Below are 24,808 nucleotides of genomic sequence, written 5' to 3'. Positions count from 1 at the left end.
TTTTTTCGGATACATACCCAGGAGTGGAATTGCTGGGTCGTACGGTAGTTCTATTTTTATTTTTATTTTTTTGAGACACTTCCATACTGTTTTCCATAGTGGCTGCATCTGTATTGGTACAGTTTTCAGTGCTGCAAATAATCTAATTTAATCCTTGCAGCAGCCCTATGAGGTAGGTACTATTAATATCCTCCTTACCAGTTGAGGAAACTGAGGCACAGAGAGGCGAAGTGACTTGTTCAAGGTCACACAAAGGAGTGGCAAGACAGGGATTTGGATCCAGTCTGTCTCAGAGTCCATATTTTTAATCACTGTGACTGGTGCTTTGTAAAGCCAGGAGACCTAGTGCACATCCCCTCTCTGCTGTATGACATCAAGCAGGGGCTTCCCCATTCAGAGCCTCAGTTTGCTCTCTGTGAAATAGGAGAATGATGGCACCTTCCTTATCGCGAAGGGGGAGAGAGGGTAGCTGCCTTAAAGACACTCCCCTAAGCCCCCCACCCCAAGCGCACCTTTGGCCGAGGTTTGGGGTTTGTAGGCGGGGCTCCGTCAAAGGGGCGTGGCCTTGGCCGTCCTGCTCCAATGGGGACCCGGGGGCGGGGACCTCCTCCCAGCTCTGTCCAGCACACGAGTCCTCCACGCAGTTCCATCTACGCCGCGGGCGCCTCTGGCGTCCCCAGAGGTCTCCGACCCCAACTCGCCCCCAGCCCACCCGTCCAGCCTTCGGCCCCCTCCTCTTAGTCACCGACCTCAGCCCCAGCACCTCTGGCCTCGGCATCATGGGTGACGGAGGAGAGGGCGAGGATGAAGTCCAGTTTCTGCGGACGGTGCGTATCTCTGTGTTGGAGCCTCTGGGACTATCTCTCTGGTCTGAGTGTCTCTCCGTCTCCGATGTCTTTGTCCTGATTGCTGGTGGTCTCTGAGACTCTGGGGTCTCTCCTCTGTCCCTTTGGGTGACTGTCACTCCGTCTTTCTCCGTTTCTGTCTCTCTTAGTCTCCCCCATCTTTCTCGTCAGAGAATTAGCAGAATCTGGGACTACAGAATGGGGAGGAGGATCCTCCCTCCTCCACCCTCTCTTCTGACACTAGCGATTTGTCCCAGAGAAGGGGGCCGCTGAGAGAGCACCCCCTCCCACCACTCTGGAAGCAGGCACTTGGGGAAGGTGGTTCTAATTCCTGAGCTTAATTTAGCTGTCCCCCTCCCCCACCCCCCACTTAGCCCTAATTCTCTTTTTGCTCCAGACTCTGACCTATTTAAATTCTTGGGAAGAGGGCTGTGGTGGGCTGAAGGACACAACTCCTTTGAACTCCCAGCCCTTGAGGGTCTCCTGAGGGTCCCCCTGTTTCTGGGTCTTCTTTCTTTCCCCACTTGATTTTGGAGAGGAGGGTCAGATATGGCTGCTAATGGTCTCTGGGTGGTGTCTCTCCCTATCTGTCTCTTTGGGTTGTCTGTGTCTCTGTCTCTTTCCATCTCTGTCTCCCTGTCTCTGTCTCTGGCTTTGTTCTTCGGCTTCAGGCCCTCTGTGTTTCTCACTGTGTCTTCAACTCTGTCTCTCTCTGCATCTCTGACCCTCGGCTGGCGGGGGGCAGGGATGGGAATTGGAACAACAGGTGTCCCTCCCAGAATAGTCTGCTTTTCTGGGGCCTGGGCAGGGGACAGGGAGAGGATGGGGGGGAGGGGCTGCCCATCTTGAAGTCCCTCCCACTTTTCCCTCCCAGTGGTTCTACCGGGTGTGGGGTTGTGAATATGGGAGGGGATATTCTCTCTTCTGGGCCAGGTCCGCTGATCCTGCACTAGCCCCTCCCCACCCCATCCAGGCCCTGGGAAATGCTGACACAGCATTCCGGCCCCAGAATAGGACCCTGGTGAGCCGGCTCTGGTTTCCTGGGAGGGAGGAACGGGCAGCTGGGGCTGGTAGTGAAGGATAGGGACAGCTGGACATTCAGCCATGGGAGGAGGCCTAGCTTCACCCTAGACTCTTGCACTGGCTCCAGTCCCTTAGCAGACACCATGGGTTGGGCTCTCCCCTCCTCTCCAGCCCTAATAAGACCGTGGCCATGGCCTTGAGCCCCTGAGCAGCCACTCACTCTACGTCAGCCCCATGCCCAGGGCCTCAGCCTCCTGAGGCATCTAATTATATCCTTGCTGCCCTATCTTCTGAGGTAGGGCCCTATCTTTATCTCCCTGGGAGTTTTGAGGGAAACCGAGGCCTGAGTGGGAGTCACTGACCAAGGTTAAGGCCAGGAAGTGTCATCTCTGGATGCCCCTGGGGGCCAGCCCTCCTGCTTTCATAAGAGGAAAACTGGGTTCAGACTTGCCTGGCTAGCCAGTGTTGGATTCTAGAGGCCTGGCCTTGGCATCTCTTGGCCCCAGACTGGGTCCATTTTCCTGAACTTTACTGAGGTTATGTGGTGGTTTTCTCAAACTTTTTGGATCTCATCCCACTGGTAAGAAATATATTTTATATTGCAACCCAGTACATGCATATATTCACATACGTTATAAAAAGTCAACTTTATTGAGCTATAATTGACATGCAATAAATTGTACCCCTTTTAGGTGTTATAGTTGACAAGCTGTACACACCCATGTAACCACTATCGTAATCAATAGAACATTTTCTTTACCCCAGAAAGTTCCCTTTGGCTCTTTGCAGTAATCACCCTGCCCTTCTGCTTTATGTTACCGTAGATTCCATAAGTCACTAACTAGTGTTTCATATAAAATGTATGCTCATTTGTCCTGCTTCTTTTGTACACTGTAACATTTTTGACATTAATCCATGTAGTGTGTATCAAGAATTAATTTCTTCTTGTTGCTAAGTAGTATTCCATTGTGTGAATACGCTACAATTTGTTTATCAGTTCACCTGCTGATGGACATTTGGGCTGCCTCCAATTCATGCAATTATGCTCAGATTAGGTGCATTCACACACAACTATTTTTAACTGAAACAAGTTTCATGAAATGTAGGTAGCCCTTAGAACACAAGGGGCATGCTGCTATTTTCTGTTCTTGCTCTACTTTTATTTCACTTTTTAAGCATGATGGGCATGGCCCCCAACTTCATTTCATTTCCTTTTGATGGGTGGCGACATCCAGCCCTGCCCAGGCTGGGGTTCCTCAAAGCATGGCCCATGTCAAAACCTCCTGGGGGCTGGTTAATGGTCCAGATTCCCTGCTGACCCCAGATCTACTGAATCAGGCTCTTGGTGTTGAGGGGGAGACTGGGGCAGCAAGGAAGTTGCATTTTTAACCAGGCTACCCCCCTTCATTCTGATGCAGGAGAAAGTAAGAGAACCATTGGTGTAGGGATTAGGCTCCCTGTCCCTGGTTTATATATATCTTGGTTTTGCCATTTGCCTGCTTCCTAACTTTGGGCAAGTGATTTTTATTTTTCTCTCTGAGCCTCAATTTCCCAATCTGGAAAATGGGGACAAAAATATGTACCATAAGGATTCAATGGGCCCATGCAAATATCTCTCTGGGCTTGTCTCCTCCCACTTTCTCCCTTGCTCCTGATGGCAGCAGCGCCAGGCTGTCTCCCTTGCTTTTTCTGAATACCCACGGCCCCAGGCCTTTGCACAGGCAGACTCCTCTTCCGGGAACTTTCTTCCTCCAGAGATGATCGGGCCTGATTCCTTCTTGTTATTCAGACAAGGCTCAGCTCAAATGTCACCTCCTTGGAGAGGCTGTCACTTCACCCCCCTCACTGATGTCATCTCTACCCCAAACTCTTACATCACCCTGGGTTATTTTTTCCATAACACTTATCCCTGAAATTAACATTATAAATTGATTCACCTGTTCATTGCATTTCCCCCCACAAGGATGTCAGCTCCACAAGGACAGGGAATTTGTCTGCTGTATTCGCTGCTCTATATCCAGTGCCTAGATCAGTGCCTGGCACATAGCAGATGCTTAATCAGTGTCTATTAGGTGAATGTAAAGCCCTGAGCATGAGGTCTAGCAGAGAGTATGTGCTTAATAAATGCAAGCTGTATGATCCCTGTGAATACACGGCATATGCCAAGATGTCGGGGTTGGGGGTAATAGGACAGAGCAGTCCTGGGGCCTCCGGCCAACAGGATGAATCCCTCTCCCTCCTCCCAGGCTGACAGAAAGAATGAGGGCTGCCTGTGTGGGGTGAAGCCCAGGATTTGCTGGAAGGGCTGGAGTCTGTGTGACTTCAGGCAGAACGCCTAGCCTCCTTGAACCTGTTTCCTTTGCAGTAAAATGGAATAATCACTATCTTAACTGTGGTTAAACACTGCGGTCTCCATCTGTTTTTTTTTTCCATCAATTTTGATTGAAATCTCTATCAGTAAAAATGTTCAGCAAGCCCCCACATACATTTATATTAGTTATGAATGTAATATGGGCTATTCTACTAACATATCAAGAGGTGGTCTAATGTTCTAAAAGTGGCATATTGGGACTTCCCTGGTGGTCCAGTGTTTAAGACCCCACAGTTCCACTGCAGGGGGTGCGGGTTCGATCCCTGGTCGGGAAACTAAGACCCCACAAGGGAAACTAAGATCCCACAAGCTGCGCCGGCTGTGTGACCTCAGGCAAATCACTTCACCTCTCTAGGCATCTGTTTCCACAGGTTCACATACTAGGACTTACCACAGAAGGTTGTTTATTTTACTTAAAATTTTAATTTATACCCTCGAGACTATTTCAAACTTAGAGAAAAGTTGCAAGGTTAGCTCAGAGAACTCCCATGTGGCCTTCAGTCATTTCTCCCAAATGTTAGGATGTAGCATGTCTGCTTTATCATTCCCTCCATCTCTCCCTCCCTCTCTCTCCCTATTTTTTTCCTAAGCTGTTTGAGAGTAAGCTGTGGACATGATACCCTTAACCCCTAAATCCTTCAGTGTCTGTTTCCTAAAAAAGCAAGGGATGTCTCTCACAAAACCACAGCACAGTTATCAAAATCAGGAGATTTCGTATGGCTGTGATACCATCATCTAATTCACAGTCTGTTTCACCTTTCACCACTTGTCTCTATACCATCTTTTATGGCATTTCCCCTCCATCCAGGATCCAGTCCAGACTCTGGCAGTGCATTCAGGAGTCATTAGACAGCACTCCTTAAACGATAGCTACTATGAAAATAACACACAAAAGAATAATTAGATAAGGCTGAACTTAAAAGCCATTTAACTTGAGGCGCTCATATCTTCCACCCTCCAGTGACTCACCTTGTGGACCCCCACCTGGGAGTCCTCTGCAGTCAGTTGGACTGGGGTTCAGATCCCAGCTGCTTCTCTTATCAGCCATGTGGCCTTGGACAAGCCATGTCCCCTCATTGAGCCTTAGTTTCCCCATTTTAACGTGGGGATGCCACTGGCTTGGATCTCATGGGGATGTTAGAAGCATGTACAGTGCTCAACATGGGCCCCTACTTGATAAGTGGCGAGGGTGGCTATTATTAGTCACATCTTTTTCACGAGGAGAAAGGGCCAGGTGGGTGGCCCATGGTACAGTGTCTGTGGGATGCGGGCGCCCACCCTGACCCTCTGCCTGTCCCCAGGATGACGAGATGGTCCTGCAGTGCAGCGCCATGGTGCTCAAGGAGCAGCTCAAGCTCTGCCTGGCCGCCGAGGGCTTCGGCAACCGCCTCTGCTTCCTGGAGCCCACCAGCAATGCCCAGGTCTGTGCAGGACGGAAGGAAGAGGGGGTCTGAGGGGCAGAGAGCCTGGGGCCCAAAGAAGAGGGGTCTGGGAGTCTGGAGAGGGGATGCTGACGGGAGGGGGAATAGGGAGGGGGGCTAAGAGGGAAAGGGGGCTGGAGGTCTGAGGAGGGGAGCTGGGGTCCTGGGGGTAGAGGGAGGGGGTCTAAGGAGATAGAAAGTCTTGAGTTCAAAGAAGAGGGGATCTGAAGGGGGTGCTGATAGGAGAGAAAATGGGAGGGGGCTTACGGGGGAAAGGGGCAGGGGTCTGAGGTGGGTGGAGGTGGAGGTCTGAGGAGGGAGGGGCAGGGGGTCTTAGGAGGCAGGTGTCTGAGGGGGCAGAGAGTCTTCAATCCAAAGCAGAACAGCCTGGAGGGTCAGGGGGTGCCCGCAGGGGGCTGACTGGGGAGGGGGTTGGAGGCTGAGAGGGGGAGGGAGCCTGGGGTCTGAGGCTGAGGTGAACTCAGGCTCCGAGGGAGGAGGTGACCTGGGGGGATGGGGTGGAGTCTGGGAGAGGGAGGAGATCTGGAGTTTGATGGGGGAGGAGGCCCAGGGCCTGAGGTGGGCAGAGAGTCTTGGGTCCAAGGGGGAGGGTGTCTAAGTGCTTGAGGTGCCTGGGTGGCAGCCTGAGGCAGGAGGTGGGAGGTGGGGCCTTGCCCCTGGGACTTTGAAGCAGTGTTCACAGGTGTCTGAGGGACAGGGCAGGAGCTGGGACTGTCTGCTCGTGACAGCGGGAGCTGGGGCTTCCTTTGGGGTTGGAGAGATTTGCGTTTTCTGCCAGGAGGGCAAGGAGGGGGCTCCTGGAGTCGGATGGGTGGAATGCGTCTGACAGGGGCTGAGGCTTCCTATGGGATTGGGTGTGCTGTGGCAACTTCTGTGAGGTTCGGGTGGGGTACAGGGGTGTGAGGGAGGAGGCAGAGAGAGGTGTCTTCTGGGATGTTGGTGCGAATTCAGGGTGTTTGAAGCGGGAGGCAGAGGGCAGGGCTTCTTGGAGGGTTGGGGTCGGGTCTGGGTCTCTAGGGGGTGTAGGGTATTTAGACTAGGGCATGCACCAGCACTCTGGAGCCTTCAGGTCCCCCATTCACATCTCCCCACCCCCCAGAATGTGCCCCCCGATCTGGCCATCTGTTGCTTCGTCCTGGAGCAGTCCCTGTCCGTCCGAGCCCTGCAGGAGATGCTGGCCAACACCTTGGAGGCCGGCGTGGAGGTGAGGCTCCCACCCAGGTGGGATGGGTGGCAGGGACAGGTGGGAGGACCTGGGGGTCATTTACCATCTGTTCTTCTTCCTCTCTCTGCCCCGCCCCCGACAGGCCCTCAATTTGGATAAGTGGGTAGGTCTGGCCTTGGGTGTCATCTGTCCTTGCCACCTCTCCTGACCCCAAGTGGGCCTCTTGGGTCCACACCCTGCACACAGGGGCTGGGGGGTCTTCCCCACCCCGGTTGTCAGGGTCTGTGGAACCCAGAACAGGCCAGGCAGGAAGGAAGGGGATGGGGGCTTTTGAGCCCCTGTTCTCCCACCTGCTCCTTTCTCCTCTTTTCCATCCTTTCCTCCGACCCTCCTAGCTCTTCTCCGCATGGGACCTCTCCCCTCATCACCTCCCTCCATCCCAAGTGTGAGCCCCCTCTGGTCCAGGAGTGGGTCCACCATGTGATCACGTGGCCCCATCACATGGCCCCCTCAGAGCATGGGCATGTGAGAGCTGGGATGGGGAGCATGACGCCATCGAGTGCTGGGTGTACCCACCCGCTCCCAAGAGGCGCAGAGTCTCCTTGGGCCCGGGGGCGTGTGGCAGCACAGGGCAGGCCCCTGCGGATGATGCCCCAATGTTTCACAACGGGTAGGACAGTACCGGTGCACAGCTGTGTTATGACAGGTGAGAGCAGAGGGGGCTAAAGTCCGTGGAACACAAGACACGGGGGCTTCCCTGAGCGACCCCAGGTATCTGAACCTCTGGAAGAGGGGTTCAGCCCCCTGAGTGACTTTGGGGCCTGGGTAACAGGTTGAAGGACAGAGTGGGCTCTGGGGAACAGAAAACACCCCATCCACAGGCTTCTCAGAGACACAGACCTTGCTTCCCCTGGAAGCAGGGAAACTGAGGCAGAGACTCTGTTGTGGGTCTGAGCCGAGGCTTCTTCGCATCCAGGCCTGAGCATGGTGTCTTCTGGGAAGTGTATTCCCACCTGAGATAGGCCAGGTGTTTCAGGGGGGTCGGTTCTCACTCTGTGTCCTCCCCTGCCCCCTGCAGTCGTCCCAGGGTGGGGGACACAGGACACTCCTGTATGGCCATGCCATCCTGCTCCGGCACTCGCACAGCGGCATGGTAAGTGCATCCGGGAGGGGCCGGGGCGGGGGGCAGGGGCCAGGGAGTGCAACGCCCGCCAGGTGGCTGACTCCCCCCTACAACCCTAGTATCTGAGCTGCCTCACCACCTCCCGCTCCATGACTGACAAGCTGGCCTTCGACGTGGGACTGCAGGAGGATGCAATAGGTGCAGGGGCTGGAGGGAGGGGCTATGATGGGGACGCCGCAGGCAGGGAGTTGGGATGCAGAAGGTCTGCAGAACCCCGGGAGCGGGCATGGGGATGTTCCAGGGGCAAAGATGGGGGGCTTTGGGGCTGAGAGTCTGGGGGTGTGGATGAACACATTCTGGACAGAGAGACGCGGGCAAGCAGGCAGAGAGTCTTGAGGACAGGAACGGGGGACTGTGAGGCAGAGAGTTGGGGGCAGTTAAGAGGAGAGCTTGGGACGGAGGGCTTGGGAGGCTCCATGGCTGGGAATGCCCTGGGGAAGAGCGTTCTGGGCAGCCCTCACCCCGCCCCCACCCATAGGAGAGGCCTGTTGGTGGACCACACACCCGGCCTCCAAGCAGAGGTCGGAAGGAGAGAAGGTCCGAGTTGGGGATGACCTCATCCTCGTCAGCGTCTCCTCTGAGCGCTACCTGGTGAGTAGCACCTTCCTCACCACAGCTCCTACTGCCCCCGGGGCTGGGGGCACACGGGATCCACCCCATCTCCTCCTCATTGGTTTGCCTGGTCTCTGGCCCCAACGTCCTGACTCCCAATTTCCAGTTTCCATCCAGTTTCTGGTTTCTGGCGCCCCATTTCCTGACTTGATCTCGGTTTCTTTTTTTTTGCGGTACGCGGGCCTCTCACTGCTGTGGCCTCTCCCGTTGCGGAGCACAGGCTCCGGACGCGCAGGCTCAGCGGCCATGGCCCACGGGCTCAGCCGCTCCGCGGCATGTGGGATCTTCCCCGACCGGGGCACGAACCCGTCCCCTGCATCGGCAGGCAGACTCTCAACCACTGCGCCACCAGGGAAGCCCGATCTCGGTTTCTTGATCTGTGACCTCTAATTTTTGGTCTCCTGTCTGCCGGTTTCCTGGCTTCCACCCTTGGTTTCTGACTCACTCTGGAACTATTGCTCACCCCCCATTATCTCTGACCACCACATCCTGGTTGCCCACAGCACCTGTCGACGGCCAGTGGGGAACTCCAGGTTGACGCCTCCTTCATGCAGACACTGTGGAACATGAACCCCATCTGCTCCGGCTGCGAAGAGGGTGAGGACCCCAGACCTCTGACCCCTAACCTAAGACCCCCCAAAACAGACCTTCAGCATTGCCCCTCAGACCCCAAACCAAGATCTCCAAATTATGACCCTCACACTTAGATGTCCAACTGACCACCAGTCTGGAACCCTAGAGCTCAGACCTTGAAACCTAAAACTCAGTATCAGACTCCTAATTCAGACCCCAAGGCTCACATGCCAAACTCAGGTCCTGGAGGTCAGACCCCTAAACTCAGACCCAAAGCTTAGAACATCGAATTTATAGCTTATCCCTCAGACCCCAAGCCTCAGATGACAAGCACATGCGACCTCAGCCCCCCAAATTCAAACTCAGATCCCCAAACTAAGAACCCTAATTCAGACCCCAAACCTCAGCCAATCAACTTCACACCTCCAACTTTAACCTCAAACCTCCAAAATCATCTCCCAGTTTGCAGACCCCCATGCTGAGACCCTAAAGCATGAACCCAAAACTTTGAACCCAATTCTCACACCCCAAACCTCAGAGCCCTAAGCCAGACCCAAGCTGAGATGCAAGCCACAGATCTCGAAACTCAGGCCTTAATCTCAGACCCCAAAACTCAGACCCACCAACTTCTAACTGCTACAAAGCTCACATCTCCCCAGACTCAGACCCCAGAGCTAAGCCTTCCAAACCTCAGACCTCAAACCTCAGATACCAGCCTCAGACCTCCAAAATAACACTCAGAATTCAGACCCTGACTTCAGACCCAACCATCATACCTCTAAACCCAGACCCCCATATCAAGCCCTGGAACTCAAACCTCAGAATCAGGGAACATTAGACCCAAATCTCTAATGACATTCTCTGAAGCCAACCTCGAAAATCCAAACTGAGACCTTTAAACCCCAGACCCACAAACCTCCCAACCTCAGCCCTGCACACCCAGACCCTCAACATTAGATCCCCAACCTCAGACCCCAAATCTCATGCCCCTACTTCAGGCCTCAATCTGAGCCCAAATCTCAGACTACCACTTTGTACCCTGAAACTCAGATCTCCATCTGCAGACCCCCAAACCCAGCCCCCAGCTTCCCACAGGGCAGAAGCAGGGCCTGCAAACTCCACTATGGCTCCCAGGCCTTTCTGGGGCTCCAGCTTCCCAATGACCACTTTCCTTTGCTCCTGTCCAGGCTATGTGACCGGGGGCCACGTCCTCCGCCTCTTTCATGGACACATGGATGAATGTCTGACCATTTCCCCTGCTGACAGTGACGACCAGCGCAGGTCTGCGCTTGGGGACAAGAGGGTCTGGTGTCTTCGGGCCAGAAGGGGGATGGCAAAGGTTGGCTAGGGGGGCCTGGAACCCTAGGATTAGGGATCAGATTCTGCGGGGCTGGAGCCTGAACTCTTGGCCTCACTCTCTTCCATGTACCCAGACTTGTCTACTATGAAGGGGGATCTGTGTGCACCCACGCCCGCTCCCTCTGGAGACTGGAGCCCCTGAGAATCAGGTAGGGGTCATGGGCAGAGGAGGCAGGCTGGGGGAGGGGCTAGGGGTTCCTGGGGGCCCTGGGAGGAGAAGAGTGTCTTGAAGGAAGAACTGAGGAAGAGACTGGAGGGTTTTGAGGGAAAATCTGGGGAGCCTAAGAGAGCGTTAAAGGTCCCCAGGGTCCTAGAATGCTGGAGGAAAAAGAGGTCTTGGGGGTAGTGGGGGTTTCTGAGGGAGAGATCAGGGTCTCGAGTGAAATTGTGGGGAAAGGAGGGGAGAAAATGACAGATCTGGGAAAACTGGAGACACCGAAATCATCTGGGCAGCCCTGAGGAAGTGGTGAGGGCCTGAGAGAAGATTGGGGTTCTTAAAGGAAGGCTGGGGGTCCTAAGAAGGATTTGAGGGCTCCAAGGAAGATTTGGGCACCCTGGGACAGGGCTGAGGGCTTGAGGAGGTTTCAACCAAGACTATGGTGTCCGTGGGAGAACTGGGGGGGCCTCTGACCTCTCCCTCGTCCTCACCCTCTGCAGCTGGAGTGGGAGCCACCTGCGCTGGGGCCAGCCACTCCGCATCCGGCATGTCACCACCGGGCGGTACTTGGCACTCCTTGAGGACCAGGGCCTAGTGGTGGTTGACGCCAGCAAGGCCCACACCAGGGCCACTTCCTTCTGCTTCCGAGTCTCCAAGGTCCGTGGGGTCAGGATACCCTCCCTCAGCTGGAGCCCCAAATCCCGCCCCAGCCCCCCACCACTCTGCAGTCTCTTGCGGGGCTCCCCCATTAAATGCACAAGCAGAGGAGGCTGACCTCTGTCCCCTGCCCCTGTAGGAGAAGCTGGATACGGCCCCCAAGCGGGATGTGGAGGGCATGGGCCCCCCTGAAATCAAATATGGGGAGTCACTGTGCTTTGTGCAGCACGTGGCCTCAGGTCTGTGGCTCACCTATGCTGCCCCGGACCCCAAGGCCCTGCGGCTCGGCGTGCTCAAGAAGAAGGTGGGCACCTGGCAGAGGGAAGGGGTGGGGTACAGGCTGGGGCAGGAAGGGGACTGGGGGTGATGATGCTTGAGCCTTTAGGAGTCTGAGGTTGGGATTGAGAGAAAGACAAAGACTGAGAGAGACACTGAGATTGAGAGAGACAGGAAAAAAGAAAGAATACATATATGAAGAGAGAGAGAGAAGTATAGACAGACATGGGGACAGACAAATAGAGAAAGATAGAGACAGAGAGACAGAAATAAGAAAGACAGAGGTGGAGAGAAAAAGATGAATAATAACAGACTGAGAATAACATTCAACCAATTATTGAGTACCCCAGTTGTTGTGGATGTCTGTGTGGACAAATAGCTGAGCTATACAGACCTGCTCCCTGCCTTCCCTGTGCGCAGACACTGTGACTAAACCCTCTCTAATGAAGTTCACAGTTTTACAACCAAACAGTGGGAAAGCTACTTTTTGACAGAGGGAACAGCACGTGCAAAGGCCCTGAAGTTGGGATGAGGTTGGTCTGTTGCAGTCACTGAAAGGAGATCTAGTTTGGCCTGAGGAGAGTGAGCGAGGGGTGAGTCGTGGGAGATGAGGACAGAGAGGGGACGGGAAGGGATCAGGTAGAGCCTTGTGGGCCACTGGGGAGGGTCCTGGCTTTTACTCTGGATGAGATGGAGCCACAAGATAGTCTCGAGCAGGCCAGGGCACGGTGGGAGGGGTGACCTGATTCAGGTTCACAGGGCTCCTGAGCTGCTTATGGGAACAGACTCTACGGGGGTGGGCAGAGCTGGAGAAGGAAGACCAGGGCGGGGCTGCACTGGCACAGGTGGAGGATGACAGTGGACGGCACCAGGGTGGGGGCTGTGGAGCGGGGAAAGGGGGCAGAGTCTGGTTGGATTCTGAGGGCAGAGCCAACAGGATTTTCTGACAGATTGGAGATCAGGGTGAGGGAGAGGGACTGAGGATGAGACCATGATTTTTGTCCGTTTTTGCCCTGAGCAGCTGGAAGGAGGGAAGTGCCATTAACTGAGTCAGGGACAGCCAAGTATCAGCTCAGGAGGACGGGCCCCAATGCCTAGAACAGAGCCACTCAATAGACTTGCTGAGTGAATCAGTGAGAAGACTAGGGCGGCACCTGTTTGTGAAAAATGAGGCTGAAGTTGGATACAAGAGCAGAGGATGTAGAGACGGGCCTGGGCCAGAGAGGGCGATGTGGGAGTCGTCAGCAGGTGGATGGTATTTACAGCTGCTGGACTGGATGGGGTCCTGGGGAGGTCAGCTCAGGGGAAGGCCGGCAGCCATGATGGTCTCACCTCCCAGAAAGGTGTTCAGGCGTTCTGTCTGGGACATGTTAAGTTTGGGGTGCCATTAGAGCTTTCTGGTGGGGGAATGTTAAGTCAGTAGTAGATACAAATGGACAGGGTCTGGCCTGGAGAAAGACAAGATAGAGAGAGACAGAGAGGGAGAGACAGGGAGAATCAAAGAGGGACAGAGAGAGAGAAAGAAAGAGAATAGATAGCTAGTGGGAAGCAGCCGCATAGCACAGGGAGGTCAGCTCAGTGGTTTGTGACCACCTAGAGGGGTGAGATAGGGAGGGTGGGAGGGAGGGAGACGCAAGAGGGAAGAGATATGGGAGCATATGTATATGTATAACTGATTCACTTTGTTATAAAGCAGAAACTAACACACCATTGTAAAGCAATTATACTCCAATAAAGATGTTAAAAAAAAAAGGAAAGACAGAGGTAGAGAGAGAGATGGACATAGAGACAGAGAAGGAGAGAAAGAGCATGGGATAGGCATGAGAGAGACAGAGAGAGAGACAAAGACAGACAGACAGAAACACAGAGGATAGAGACAGAGAGTGAGAGGAGAGACCTAGAGGGGGGGAAAAAGAGAGGGGTTGAGAATGAAAGACACAGGGACAGATGAAGAGGGACTGGGGGCGGAGCTGGCAGAGAGATTCCGTAGAGGATGGGGGCAATTTGGGGGCTAGAGTCTGGGTGGAGGTCTGGGGAGCATGGCCCTGGCTGGCTGAGCCCCCTCCTGACGTCTCTCTCCCACCACTGTCAGGCCATTCTGCACCAGGAAGGCCACATGGACGACGCGCTGTCACTGACCCGCTGTCAGCAGGAGGAGTCCCAGGCCGCCCGCATGATCTATAGCACTGGCGGCCTCTACAACCACTTCATCAAGTGAGCCACCCGGCCCGCTCTGCCCCGGGGGCCAGGCCACACCTTGACCCCACGCTCCTGGTGTTCATGCGCCTGACCATTTAATCTCTACCTTTGACATTCACACCTCTTACATACACAAACTCCTGACCTCTACATACTTGACCCCTAATCTGACCTCGACAGCTATGACTTTGACTTCACACCCCTGACACTCTCGACCCTGGATCTCCCTACCCTGACCTCTGCTTTCATGACCTGTCCCTACACAGGCGTGGGTCCCAGGCCCAGCTCTGCCCTTGGCCACTGGGTCACCTCGGGCCAATCAATGCCCTTCTCTCTCTGCGTCTCACTCTCACACTCTCTCTCTGTTAAATAGGTGTGTCTGTGGGAGTCTGGCAGGGACCGGGGGTGGGTGGGGGCGGGACCCTCACAGTGTTCCCGGACCCTCACTGATAAGTGCATGGTCTCCGCAGGGGCCTGGACAGCTTCAGCGGAAAGCCGAGGGGCTCGGGGTCTCCGGCTGGCACAGCACTGCCTCTCGAGGGCATCATCCTGAGCCTGCAGGACCTCATCGGCTACTTCGAGCCACCCTCCGAGGAGCTGCAGCATGAGGAGAAGCAGGGCAAGCTGCGCAGCCTGCGGAACCGCCAGAGCCTCTTCCAGGAGGAGGTGAGGCCGCGGCCCGGGAGGGCGGGGTCTGTGGGCGCGGGGGCGGGGCCTTCAGAGGGGCGGAGCCTGCCGGACCCGGGGAAGCAGTGGTCTGAGAGGGGGCGGGGCAGGTGGAGAGGCAGGAAGAAGTTCTTGGCCTGGGTGAACAGGGCGGGGAGGCGGGTCGTAGGGGGCACGCGAGGGGGCGGAGCCGTGAGTCCGGAGTGGGTTGGTGGGCGAGGCTTTGGTGAGGGGCGGGGCCTGTGAGAGCAAGGTGGAACCGGAGCCTGAAGGCGGGAGCAGGACTTGTTCCCTCTCCTGGGAGGACGGGGCGGGGTGAGGGTAAGCTCTGGGCCAAGGCAAGCCAGTGGAGGCAAGGCCTGGGAAGAAGTCCGAGGCTGAGCTACTAGACTGAGGGGGCGGTGTCTGTAGCGGTAGGGCCTAAGGCGTGGGAGGATAGAACCAGAGTGGGGCATGGTGGGGGGCAGGGCCAGAGAGGTGGGCTTTTGGGTGGGAGGATAGTGTAGGGCGCGGCCTCAGCTTGGGTCAGAGGCTGGGGGTCTGTGTGTTATGAGAGGAGACGTGGTGGGCTCCGCTCAGCACGGAGTCTGAGTGCGAGGGGCCGAGAGGGGTGGAAAACTGGGGCTGCACAAAGGCCCCGGGTCTGATGTCTCCTCAGGGTGATTGGGGAGCATGTTCATTTAAAGTCTTCCAAGTTGGCCCCGCACCTCTCCAGGGGCTCCCATCGTGATGGGGGTGGCAGACCTAGAAATGATGATAGTAACAGCAACAAAACTTACTAATGGAGTGGGATTAGTATATGCAAAGTGTTTAGAACAGTAACGGCACATAGTAGATGCTATATAAGTGTCAGTGGTTATTGTTACTTTGAATTTAGCCCTTACTGTGTGTTATATACCTGACATCCTCCCCATAACCCCATGGGGGGTTGTAATTCCCATATTACAGATGGGTCACTGAAGCGCAGAGAGATTAAATAACAGCCATTGCTGAACAAATATACCAGGGGGGATATAGCTGTCAAGAAAACAGACAAAAATCCCTGTCCTTATGGAATTGACGTGGGGTGGGAGGATAAATGAGCAATAAAATAGGAGGATTATGTGGTATATTAGATGATGATAAGGAGAAAAACAAACTAGGGCAGGGACTTCTCTGGTAGTCCAGTGGTTAAGAATCCGCCTTCCAAAGCAGGGGACGTGGGTTCGATCCCTGGTGGGAGAACTGAGATCCCACATGCCGCGGGGCAACTAAGCCTGTGCGCTCTAGAGCTCACGTGGCGTAACTACTGAGCCTGTGCGCTCTGGAGCCCGCGCGCCACAACTAAAGAGAAGCCCACATGCCACAACGAAAGATCCTGCATGCTACAACAAAGATCCTGCAACTAGGTCCCGCAACTAAGACCCTACGCAGCCAAATAAATAAATAAATATTTTTTTAAAAAAGCAGGGCAGCGGTAGGGAGTGCTGGGGTTGTCGCAGTTTAAAATACAGTAGTCAGGGAGGGTCACCTGAATGAAGAGAGGCAGCCATATGTACACCTGAGGGAGGGACAGAGGGGAGCTAGAGCAAGTACACGGACCATGAAGTGGGAGTGTGCCTGGCAGCTTCCAGAATAGCAAGGAGGCCGGGATGACTGGAACTGGGTGAGCTAGGGGAAGAGTGGGAGGCGACGAGCACAGGGTGAGGACTTGCCGTTTGGGAGCCACAGAAGGGTTAGGTCTTTGAAAGTCACAACGAGTTAGGGGCAGAGCCACTGTGTGTGACTCCAACTGGTTCTTTACCACGATGCACTGCATCTCTTACTACGGACCCAGGATATAGATACAACAATTATCATAGCAGCTCAGTTGTCCACCACCACTGGAATAAATCCACAAATGTGGCATGTCTGTATGATGGCTATGGATACTACTCAGCAATGAAAATGAACAAATGACAACCCCATGAAACAATGCTCTTAATCTTAAAGCGTAATACTGAGAGAATTCCCTGGTGGTCAAGTGGTTGGGACTCGGCACTTTCACTGCCAAGGTCTCGGTTCGATCCCTAGTCGGGGAACTGAGATCCTGCAAGCCGCTCAGTTCGGCCAAATAAATAAGCAGAAAAAAAAATTTTTTTTTAAGTAATGTTGAGCAAAAGAATCCATGTGCAAAAGAATACTTACTGTACATCTCAAGTTCAAAAACAGGCAAAATTTTACTAGACTATTTACGAATGCATGCATAGGTAGTAAAAATAGAAAAACAAGGAAAGAATTTCCATAAAAGTCAGGATAACTGTTATCCCTAGCAGAGAGGGTTGTGTAACAGGAGGGGCATAGAGGTGACTTCTGGGAGGCTAGCAATGCTCTCTTTCTTGACCTGGGTCATGGTTACACAAGTGTTCTTTCATATTTATTTGTTAAACCATATACATTTGATCTTTATTATTTTCAGATTCTGTATTTGCAAATATGCCTACTTGCTAAAATTTATTTGTAACCTCCAAATCGATGCTTGCAGAATATTTGTAGTCATTTGTGGACATGTGCAGAGAGGGAAAAAATTTAAGTCATTTGATGCTGTGTTTCCAGTTGAGGTTGAACAAGGAGACGATCTGCCTTGTTATTTCAACTCTCACCTGTAAGCAAGTGTCCTTTTCGTGGTGTATTTAGTACCACGCTTTTCACATTTTTGTGCTTTTTATTAATTTCACTGATTAAAATGGCCCCTAAGCACAGTGGCGAAGTGCTGTCTAGTGTTCCTAAGTGAAAGAAGGCTGTGAAGTGCCTTACTGAGAAAATATGTGCTAAAGAAAAGCTTCACTGAAGCATGAGTTACAGTGCTGTTGGTTGTGAGTTTAATGTTAATGAATCAACAACATCTATTAAATTAGTGTCTTTAAACAGAAACGCACATAAAACGAGAGTGTGTATTGATTGATTGATGAAAATGTTGTGCTCAGAGACTCAGAGAAACCCCCTGTGTTTCCCCTGGGAGCCTTGGTTCTCAGGATTCACTCAGTGCTCACGGCGACTTTACAGAACCTAACTACTACGAAAAGCAAGAATATACTATATATATATATATTTTTTGCGGTACGCGGGCCTCTCACTGCTGTGGCCTCTCCCATTGCGGAGCACGGGCTCCGGACGTGCAGGCTCAGCGGCCATGGCTCACGGGCCCAGCCGCTCTGCAGCATGTGGGATCCTCCCGGACAGGGGCACGAACCCGTGTCCCCTGCATTGGCAGGCGGACTCCCAACCACTGCGCCACCAGGGAAGCCCTAGACTGTATATGTTTTATGTGCTTTTCTGTATGTCTGTTATACTTCAAAATAAAAGAAGACAAAAGGTTAAAATGTTTTTTTTTAAAAAAAGAGACAGAAGGCAAAAATCTCTCTGATGGTTGGTGTGGAGAGTGACCTGGGCCAATGGGACCAGGCGTAGGGTCCTTGGAGGTGGAAAAGAAGGAAAGAAAATACTGGAAGGAGAAACACAGGTTCAGTCCTGATGTTAATAGGGGTGTATTATGTTGGGGACAGAGGCAGAGTGGGACAAGGCCAGGTCTGGAGAGCCGAGGAGGAGAGGAGGGAGTTGGGAGTGAAGGTGCACACAGATGGCTCTGGTTTCGATCTGGGGACACCCCGTCACTAGTTGTTGAAGGAATGTGAATTAACAAGTCCAAGAAAGGCAAGGAAGGGAGGGCCTGGGATTCCTGTGATGAAACCCCCTGTTTTCTCTACCCCAGGGGATGCTCTCCCTGGTCCTGAACTGCATCGACCGCCTAAATGTTTACACCACCGCTGCCCACTTTGCCGAATTTGCCGGGGAGGAGGCAGCCGAGTCCTGGAAAGAGATTGTGAACCTGCTCTATGAAATCCTGGGTGAGGAGCCCCAGACTTGACTCCCCCTAGAGCACCCGGGGTTCCCAGTCCTACTGGGTCTGACCCCTCTCGCCACCCTCAGCCTCTCTGATCCGTGGCAATCGTGCCAACTGTGCCCTCTTCTCCAACAACCTGGATTGGCTGGTCAGCAAGCTGGATCGGCTGGAGGCCTCCTCAGGTAGGAGAACCCAGGCGAAGGGGATGGGGACTTGCGGGGACGGGAGGGCTGCAGCCACTTCACCTCTCACTCTGATCCCTGTGCAGGGATCCTGGAGGTGCTGTACTGTGTCCTGATCGAGAGTCCCGAGGTCCTGAACATCATCCAGGAGAACCACATCAAGTCCATCATCTCCCTCCTGGACAAGCATGGGAGGAACCACAAGGTTGGCCTCTCATCCCAGACCTCTTATCCCCTGAATTCTGAACCCTGACCTTTCCCCGTGGCCCTCAAATTGCCCCCATTTCCCCATCTTATCTCTTACCTGGACTCCTCTACCACAAGCTTCCATCTCAACACAAAGGTCTCAAACTCATGGTTCTTAAATGGGTTCTGGGCCACAAATGTGCTTCATTAGCTCTTTGAAGTATTTTTTCAATTTCTAATTTTGTAGCCTTTAGGGGGGCTGCATAGACACTCTCCAGTTTGCCCCAAGTGCTACTGGTTCCCACTGAATTATTTCTAACCACTTCACGTATTTACATTATCTTCCTGGCCCCTGAAGACGCAAGTTTTCAACCTCCACTGATCTAAACCTCATCTTTATCCCTGTGCTCTCTCCCTGACCGACCCTTTCACTCTTCCCACTGACTTCTGACCTCTTACCCCAGTCTTTTTTTTGGCCAAGCCATGTGGCTTGCGGGATCTTAGTTCCCCAACCAACAATCGAACCCAGGGAAGCTCAGAGTCCTAACCACTGGACCGCCAGGGAATTCCTCAGTCTCTCTTTTCTTACATTGCTGATGTCTTATCCCAACTCATACGGCCCCCGCCTCTTGCCTGATGTTTCTCTTTGACTCCGATCTCTCTCAGTGACCCCTGACCTCCCACTTTCACCACCTCTTCTCAGTCAAAAGCTCTATCTCCCATCCTGGCATATCATCCTTCTGGTTTCCCACTCTGGGTCTTCCATGGACAACACCCGCCCCCACCCCGCCCAGGTGCCCTCACACCCTGACCTCTGACCTTGACCTCCAGGTGCTGGATGTGCTGTGTTCCCTGTGTGTGTGCAATGGCGTGGCCGTGCGCTCCAACCAAGATCTCATTACTGAGAACTTGCTCCCTGGCCGCGAGCTTCTGCTGCAGACAAACCTCATCAACTTTGTCACCAGGTCTGGCCCCTAACCCCTGACCCCAGAACTCAGAACCTCTCAATCCCCTCCCTGACTCAGACTCCACACCCAGGTGGGTGGGCCTTCCTCCATCTCCCACCCCGGTCCCCACAGCTGTCCCCAGCTCATCCCTGGCTTCTCATTCCTCTTGTCCTCTCTCCCTGCTCCATTTCTGCCTCTGTGTCTTCCTCCCTCTTTCTTTCTTTCTGTGTTTGCTCTTTTTGTCTTCATCTGTCTGTCTCTATCTCTCCTCCATCTCCTTTTCCCGGTCTCTCTCCCATCTCTCTCTTCTCTGTCCTTTGATGCCTCTCTGTCCGTCTCTGTCTCTGCTTTCTCTCTCTGTTTCTGTGTCTCTGCTTTTCTGTTTTTCTTGTGTATGTATATCTTTGTCTTTCTCCCTTCCTCTCCCACCCCCCACTAGCCTGGGTCTCCTCTCCATCTCTCCTTCATCCTCCTCTCCTGTCCTGTCTCTCCTACAGCATCCGCCCCAACATTTTTGTGGGCCGAGCAGAGGGCTCCACGCAGTACCTCAAATGGTACTTTGAGGTGATGGTGGACGAGGTGGCTCCATTCCTGACAGCTCAGGCCACCCACCTGCGGGTGGGCTGGGCCCTCACTGAAGGCTACAGCCCGTATCCTGGGGGCGGCGAGGGCTGGGGCGGCAACGGGGTCGGCGATGACCTCTATTCCTACGGCTTTGATGGGCTACATCTCTGGACAGGTACCTGGACCCTTCTAGGGGACCCTCAACCCTGACCACTGACCCAGGGTTTCTAGGCTCTCACCACATGCCTTGGGGTTCTTGGGATCCTGACTCCCAAACAGGCTAACTTTGACCCCTTACTCCTCATTTCCCAAGACCCTAACCCTAGAGCTTTCAGAACCTGTTTCTTCATAGCCTCCAGAACTCTGACCCCAGAGGATGTCAGATCTCTGACCCTAGAGATCCCAGAAAACTGCCCCGATTATTATGATCTCTGATCTTTGACTCATGCCCCCAAAGGTTACAGAATCCTAACTCCAAGACGACTTTAATCTTTGACCCCCACACCTCTCAGGAACCTAACCTCAGGGGAAACTTGACTTCTGCCTCTAATCTCTAAGGAACACTTGACCTTAGAGTTGCTAGGGTCCAGACCCTATAGGATCCTCTAATACCTGCCCCTTGTCTCTTGAGACCATTGGTTCCACTGGACCTCTGACTTCTGACTTCTCCCTGGTGTTCCTGGTGCAGGACACGTGCCACGCCTGGTGACTTCCCCAGGGCAGCACCTCCTGGGCCCCGAGGACGTGGTCAGCTGCTGCCTGGACCTCAGCGTGCCGTCCATCTCCTTCCGCATCAATGGCTGTCCTGTGCAGGGTGTCTTCGAGGCCTTCAACCTTGATGGGCTCTTCTTCCCCGTTGTCAGCTTCTCAGCTGGTGTCAAGTAAGGACTTGCCCCAGCCCCCTGGCCAGTCCCCAGACCTGGGACTGTCCTGAGACAGCTTCTGCAAGCACGCCATGGCCTTCTATGGGGCCAGGACCCAGCAGCCTTCTCTCAGGACTGACGGGCCAGACCCCTACACGAAGGTCCCAGTGACCTCTACATGATCCCAGACACTCTCAGTGTCCTCCCAATGACCCAGCCCCTCCCAATGACCTCAGCTTCACCCCAATCTCCAAGTGTCCCCCAAATTTCACAATGACCTTCTAATGATTAATAAGTGTCTTCCAGTGACCTCCCAGATGACCTCTGACTCTCCCAATGATTCTATGCCATTCCAGTGACCTCCAGATGATTCCAGAATCTGACAGTGATCTTCCAGTGACCACGAAGCCTCCCAGTGATCTGGGACTCTCCCAATGACTCCATGCTCTTAACAGCTTCCCAATGACCCCAGCATCTCCCAACGATATTCTAATAGTTCCATCATTTCCCAGTGACCTCTCAACGACCACAGTTATTTCAAAGGCCTCTCAGTAGCCCAATCTTTTCCCAGTGACCCCAATCTCTGTGAATGACTTACTCACCATTTCAGTGGCAATTATGATTTTCTCAAGGTTACACCAGACTCTCAGTGACTTCCAAATGACCTTCTTCTTGGTATCCCCCAAACCTTCTGGTATCTCTAGATGCTCTGTTGATCCAGGACCTCCTCCAAAGGACCTTCCCATGACCTTGGATTAACTCCCCAGTGACCTGACCCCCACTTTCCTTTCTTGGTTTTCCAAAGATTCCTGTTGGCCTCCAACATTTTCTTTGCCCTTAGACTTTCCTGACTCCTAAATGACCTCCGTGACGCTATGACTGTCCAGTGACCTCAGCTCTCCCCAGAACCTTCCACTGATCCCAAGATGGCTCCCTTCCCCCCACTGAGTACAGATTCTCCTCTGTACACTGCCCTCACTCGTGACCCCCACTCTCCCACCTAGGGTGCGATTCCTCCTTGGTGGCCGCCATGGCGAATTCAAGTTCCTCCCTCCGCCTGGCTACGCCCCTTGTCATGAGGCTGTGCTCCCGCGAGAGCGACTTCATCTGGAGCCCATCAAGGAGTATCGGCGGGAAGGGCCCCGGGGGCCCCACCTGGTGGGCCCCAGCCGCTGCCTCTCACACACCGACTTTGTGCCCTGCCCTGTGGACACCGTCCAGGTACTGCCTGCTCTGCAAGGGTTTCGTGGAGAGGCAGACTCCCTTAGGAGCCAGGGAGATGGGGAGCTGAGCTGGAAGCTGGGGACCCTGTTGTTTAACAGGTGGGGAAGCTGAGGTAGAGAGGAGGCAAAGGAATCTCTCAAGGCAGAATCTCCGTTTCAGGGAGTCCTCAGTATAGTCCCCTAAAAAAAAGGACTATTATTTATTTATTTAATTTTTTAAAAGTATTTATTTATTTATTTGCTGCTCCGAGTGGCTTGTGGGATCTTAGCTCCCCGACCAGGGATTGAACCTGGGCCCTCAGCAGTGAAAGCACGGAGTCCCAGTCACTGGACCCCCAGGGAATTCCCTAAAAAGGACTATTATTGCCCCCAATATACGGCTGAGGAAAGTGAGGCCCAGAGAGGTTAAGCAGCCTGTTCAAGTCACACAGCATTTGAGCCCAGGCAGTCTGATCCCAAATCCTGCGATTTTATCCACCACAGTTTGTTGGGTGTCTTTTCTATTCCACGCCTCTCTCACTCCTCCTATCCCAATCTGAGCTCCCCACCTTCCCTCCAGACATGTCCCTATAGGAGGGAATATAAGTCCTGTTTAAGAGCCTGATCACAAGGGTTTGACTTTCAGCATGTCCCCGTGGGCAGGCGGCTTCACTTTTCTGTGCCTCAGTTCCCTCACCTGTGAGGAAAAGGGGGGAACGAGAGAACCTCCCTCTAGCATTGTTGTGAAGGTTAGATGAATTAACATATGTGAAGTGCTTAGCATGGTCCTGAGGAAATAGTAAGTACTCAATAGAGTTACTGTCATTATTGGTAGTAGTAATGTTATTGCAGGGGTGAACTTGTCATCCCCCTGTAGCCAGGCCAGAGCCCCGGGCCTCCTCCTGGATGTCTCCGTTCCCCTCCCCCACCCACCTGGCAGCCTCAGGGGTTGTCCACTCCGCCTCTCCCAATCCCTTCTCCTCCCACATCCCACCCTGGTCCAACCATCATTATCTCTGCCTGCACAACAACAATATAAATATGACTAGGCACCTACCATGTGCCACGCATTTATAGAAACTATGCGGGAGGGTTAGGAGCACCGACCCCGGCACAGTCGCAAGTCCCAGCACTGCTCTCCCTGTCTTAAAAACAAAGGAGTTGGTAAATGACACACCCTAGGTCAGGAAGCTAAAATAGTTTGGATAGAATCAGGACTCAAGCCCTAGTTCTTTTGATTCCACATCTTGTGATCTCTAATCAAACACAAGCTTTCCCCCACATTTAGTTAATTTAAAGATCTGTAAAATGAAAATACAGGTACTATTTATGTTTATTGAAAAAAAATCCACGCAGTTCAAGCTCACATTGTTTGAGGGTCCACTGTATATAACATTTAGTAGTTTATGTAAATGATTTCACTGAACGCTTATAAAGTAAGTATCATGAGTTAATATTGTTCTGATTCTCATTGTACAGAGAAGGAAAGAGACGCATCCATTCATTCAGCAAACATTTCACGAGCATCCCCTTCTGGGCTGGACAGGGCTGGGAAAATGCTGGAGACAGAGACAGCCCCAGCCCTGCCTTCACACAACCCCCATTCCACAGGGGGAGACAGACCCATTCCCAGACAGTTCCTTAATTCTGAGGATGCTAAGTCCTTACTCAGCTGGACATCAACCCTGGAGGCAGGGTGAGGTGATGGGAAGCAAGGCTCGGCAGTAGGAAAGGTCAAAAGAGCTCTCTGGGGAGCTGATCAGGGCTCGCACGTGTTCTCGGGAAGAGGGGTCACGACGCAGACTGGAGGGGATGCAGGGACCTCACAAATGTCACCTGCCCCCAGATTGTCCTGCCTCCCCATCTGGAGGGTATTCGGGAGAAGCTGGCGGAGAACATCCATGAACTCTGGGCGCTGACTCGCATTGAGCAGGGCTGGACCTACGGCCCGGTGAGGGGGCTGCCTGCAGCGCAGCGGGGAGAGGCTAGGCTGGCTGGGGTGGAGTGAACACTGCTCACTAACTGGGAGGGGCTGGTGGCTGGGGGAAGCGACTTTGGGACACCAGGGGCTCCTTGGGTGGCAGAACGGGTCGGGGAGGCCAGGGGTCACAGTCTGGGAGTACTGGGGAGGGAAGGGGAACCGAGGAGTTGACTCTGGAGTTTCTCCAGGTTCGGGATGATAATAAGAGGCTGCACCCATGTCTCGTGGACTTCCACAGCCTACCGGAGCCCGAGAGGAATTACAACCTGCAGATGTCGGGGGAGACGCTCAAGTGAGGGGCTGACCAGGGAGCAGGGACCTGGGCCTGCCTGCTGGGCGGGGCGGGGGGCAAGGAGAGACAGGGGGAACGAGACCGAGACTGAGAGAGACAGACAAAAGGGAGGCAGAGAGAGAGAGGGAGACTGGGATTGTGAGGCTGAAACTGACAGGGGGCAAGTAAGAGACAGAGGCATAAAGAGATGCTCAGCAAGTG

The 24,808-nt window shown here is 53.5% G+C and overlaps 1 protein-coding gene across 2 annotated transcripts in view; it reads left to right on the top strand.

Moving 5' to 3' along the window:
- Positions 1-779: 779 nt before the first annotated feature.
- Positions 780-24,808, top strand: part of RYR1 (ryanodine receptor 1) — a 118,047-nt gene continuing 94,018 nt past the window's right edge. For both annotated transcript variants that reach the window (XM_060084001.1, XM_060084002.1), the window contains exons 1-22: positions 780-827; positions 5,541-5,660; positions 6,781-6,885; positions 7,925-7,999; positions 8,089-8,167; positions 8,508-8,620; positions 9,145-9,238; positions 10,402-10,495; positions 10,648-10,722; positions 11,231-11,387; positions 11,527-11,691; positions 13,756-13,877; positions 14,333-14,528; positions 18,259-18,394; positions 18,477-18,572; positions 18,659-18,777; positions 19,590-19,723; positions 20,203-20,444; positions 20,958-21,150; positions 22,137-22,353; positions 24,181-24,285; positions 24,504-24,607. In XM_060084001.1, coding sequence (XP_059939984.1) covers positions 780-827; positions 5,541-5,660; positions 6,781-6,885; positions 7,925-7,999; positions 8,089-8,167; positions 8,508-8,620; positions 9,145-9,238; positions 10,402-10,495; positions 10,648-10,722; positions 11,231-11,387; positions 11,527-11,691; positions 13,756-13,877; positions 14,333-14,528; positions 18,259-18,394; positions 18,477-18,572; positions 18,659-18,777; positions 19,590-19,723; positions 20,203-20,444; positions 20,958-21,150; positions 22,137-22,353; positions 24,181-24,285; positions 24,504-24,607 — 2,789 coding nt within the window. The remainder of the gene's footprint in view (positions 828-5,540; positions 5,661-6,780; positions 6,886-7,924; positions 8,000-8,088; positions 8,168-8,507; positions 8,621-9,144; positions 9,239-10,401; positions 10,496-10,647; positions 10,723-11,230; positions 11,388-11,526; positions 11,692-13,755; positions 13,878-14,332; positions 14,529-18,258; positions 18,395-18,476; positions 18,573-18,658; positions 18,778-19,589; positions 19,724-20,202; positions 20,445-20,957; positions 21,151-22,136; positions 22,354-24,180; positions 24,286-24,503; positions 24,608-24,808) is intronic.

This window comes from Mesoplodon densirostris, chromosome 19 (genome assembly GCF_025265405.1).
Source record: "Mesoplodon densirostris isolate mMesDen1 chromosome 19, mMesDen1 primary haplotype, whole genome shotgun sequence".
In the NCBI taxonomy this organism is placed as follows: domain Eukaryota; kingdom Metazoa; phylum Chordata; class Mammalia; order Artiodactyla; family Ziphiidae; genus Mesoplodon; species Mesoplodon densirostris.
This window is presented reverse-complemented; position numbering and strand designations above follow the sequence as displayed.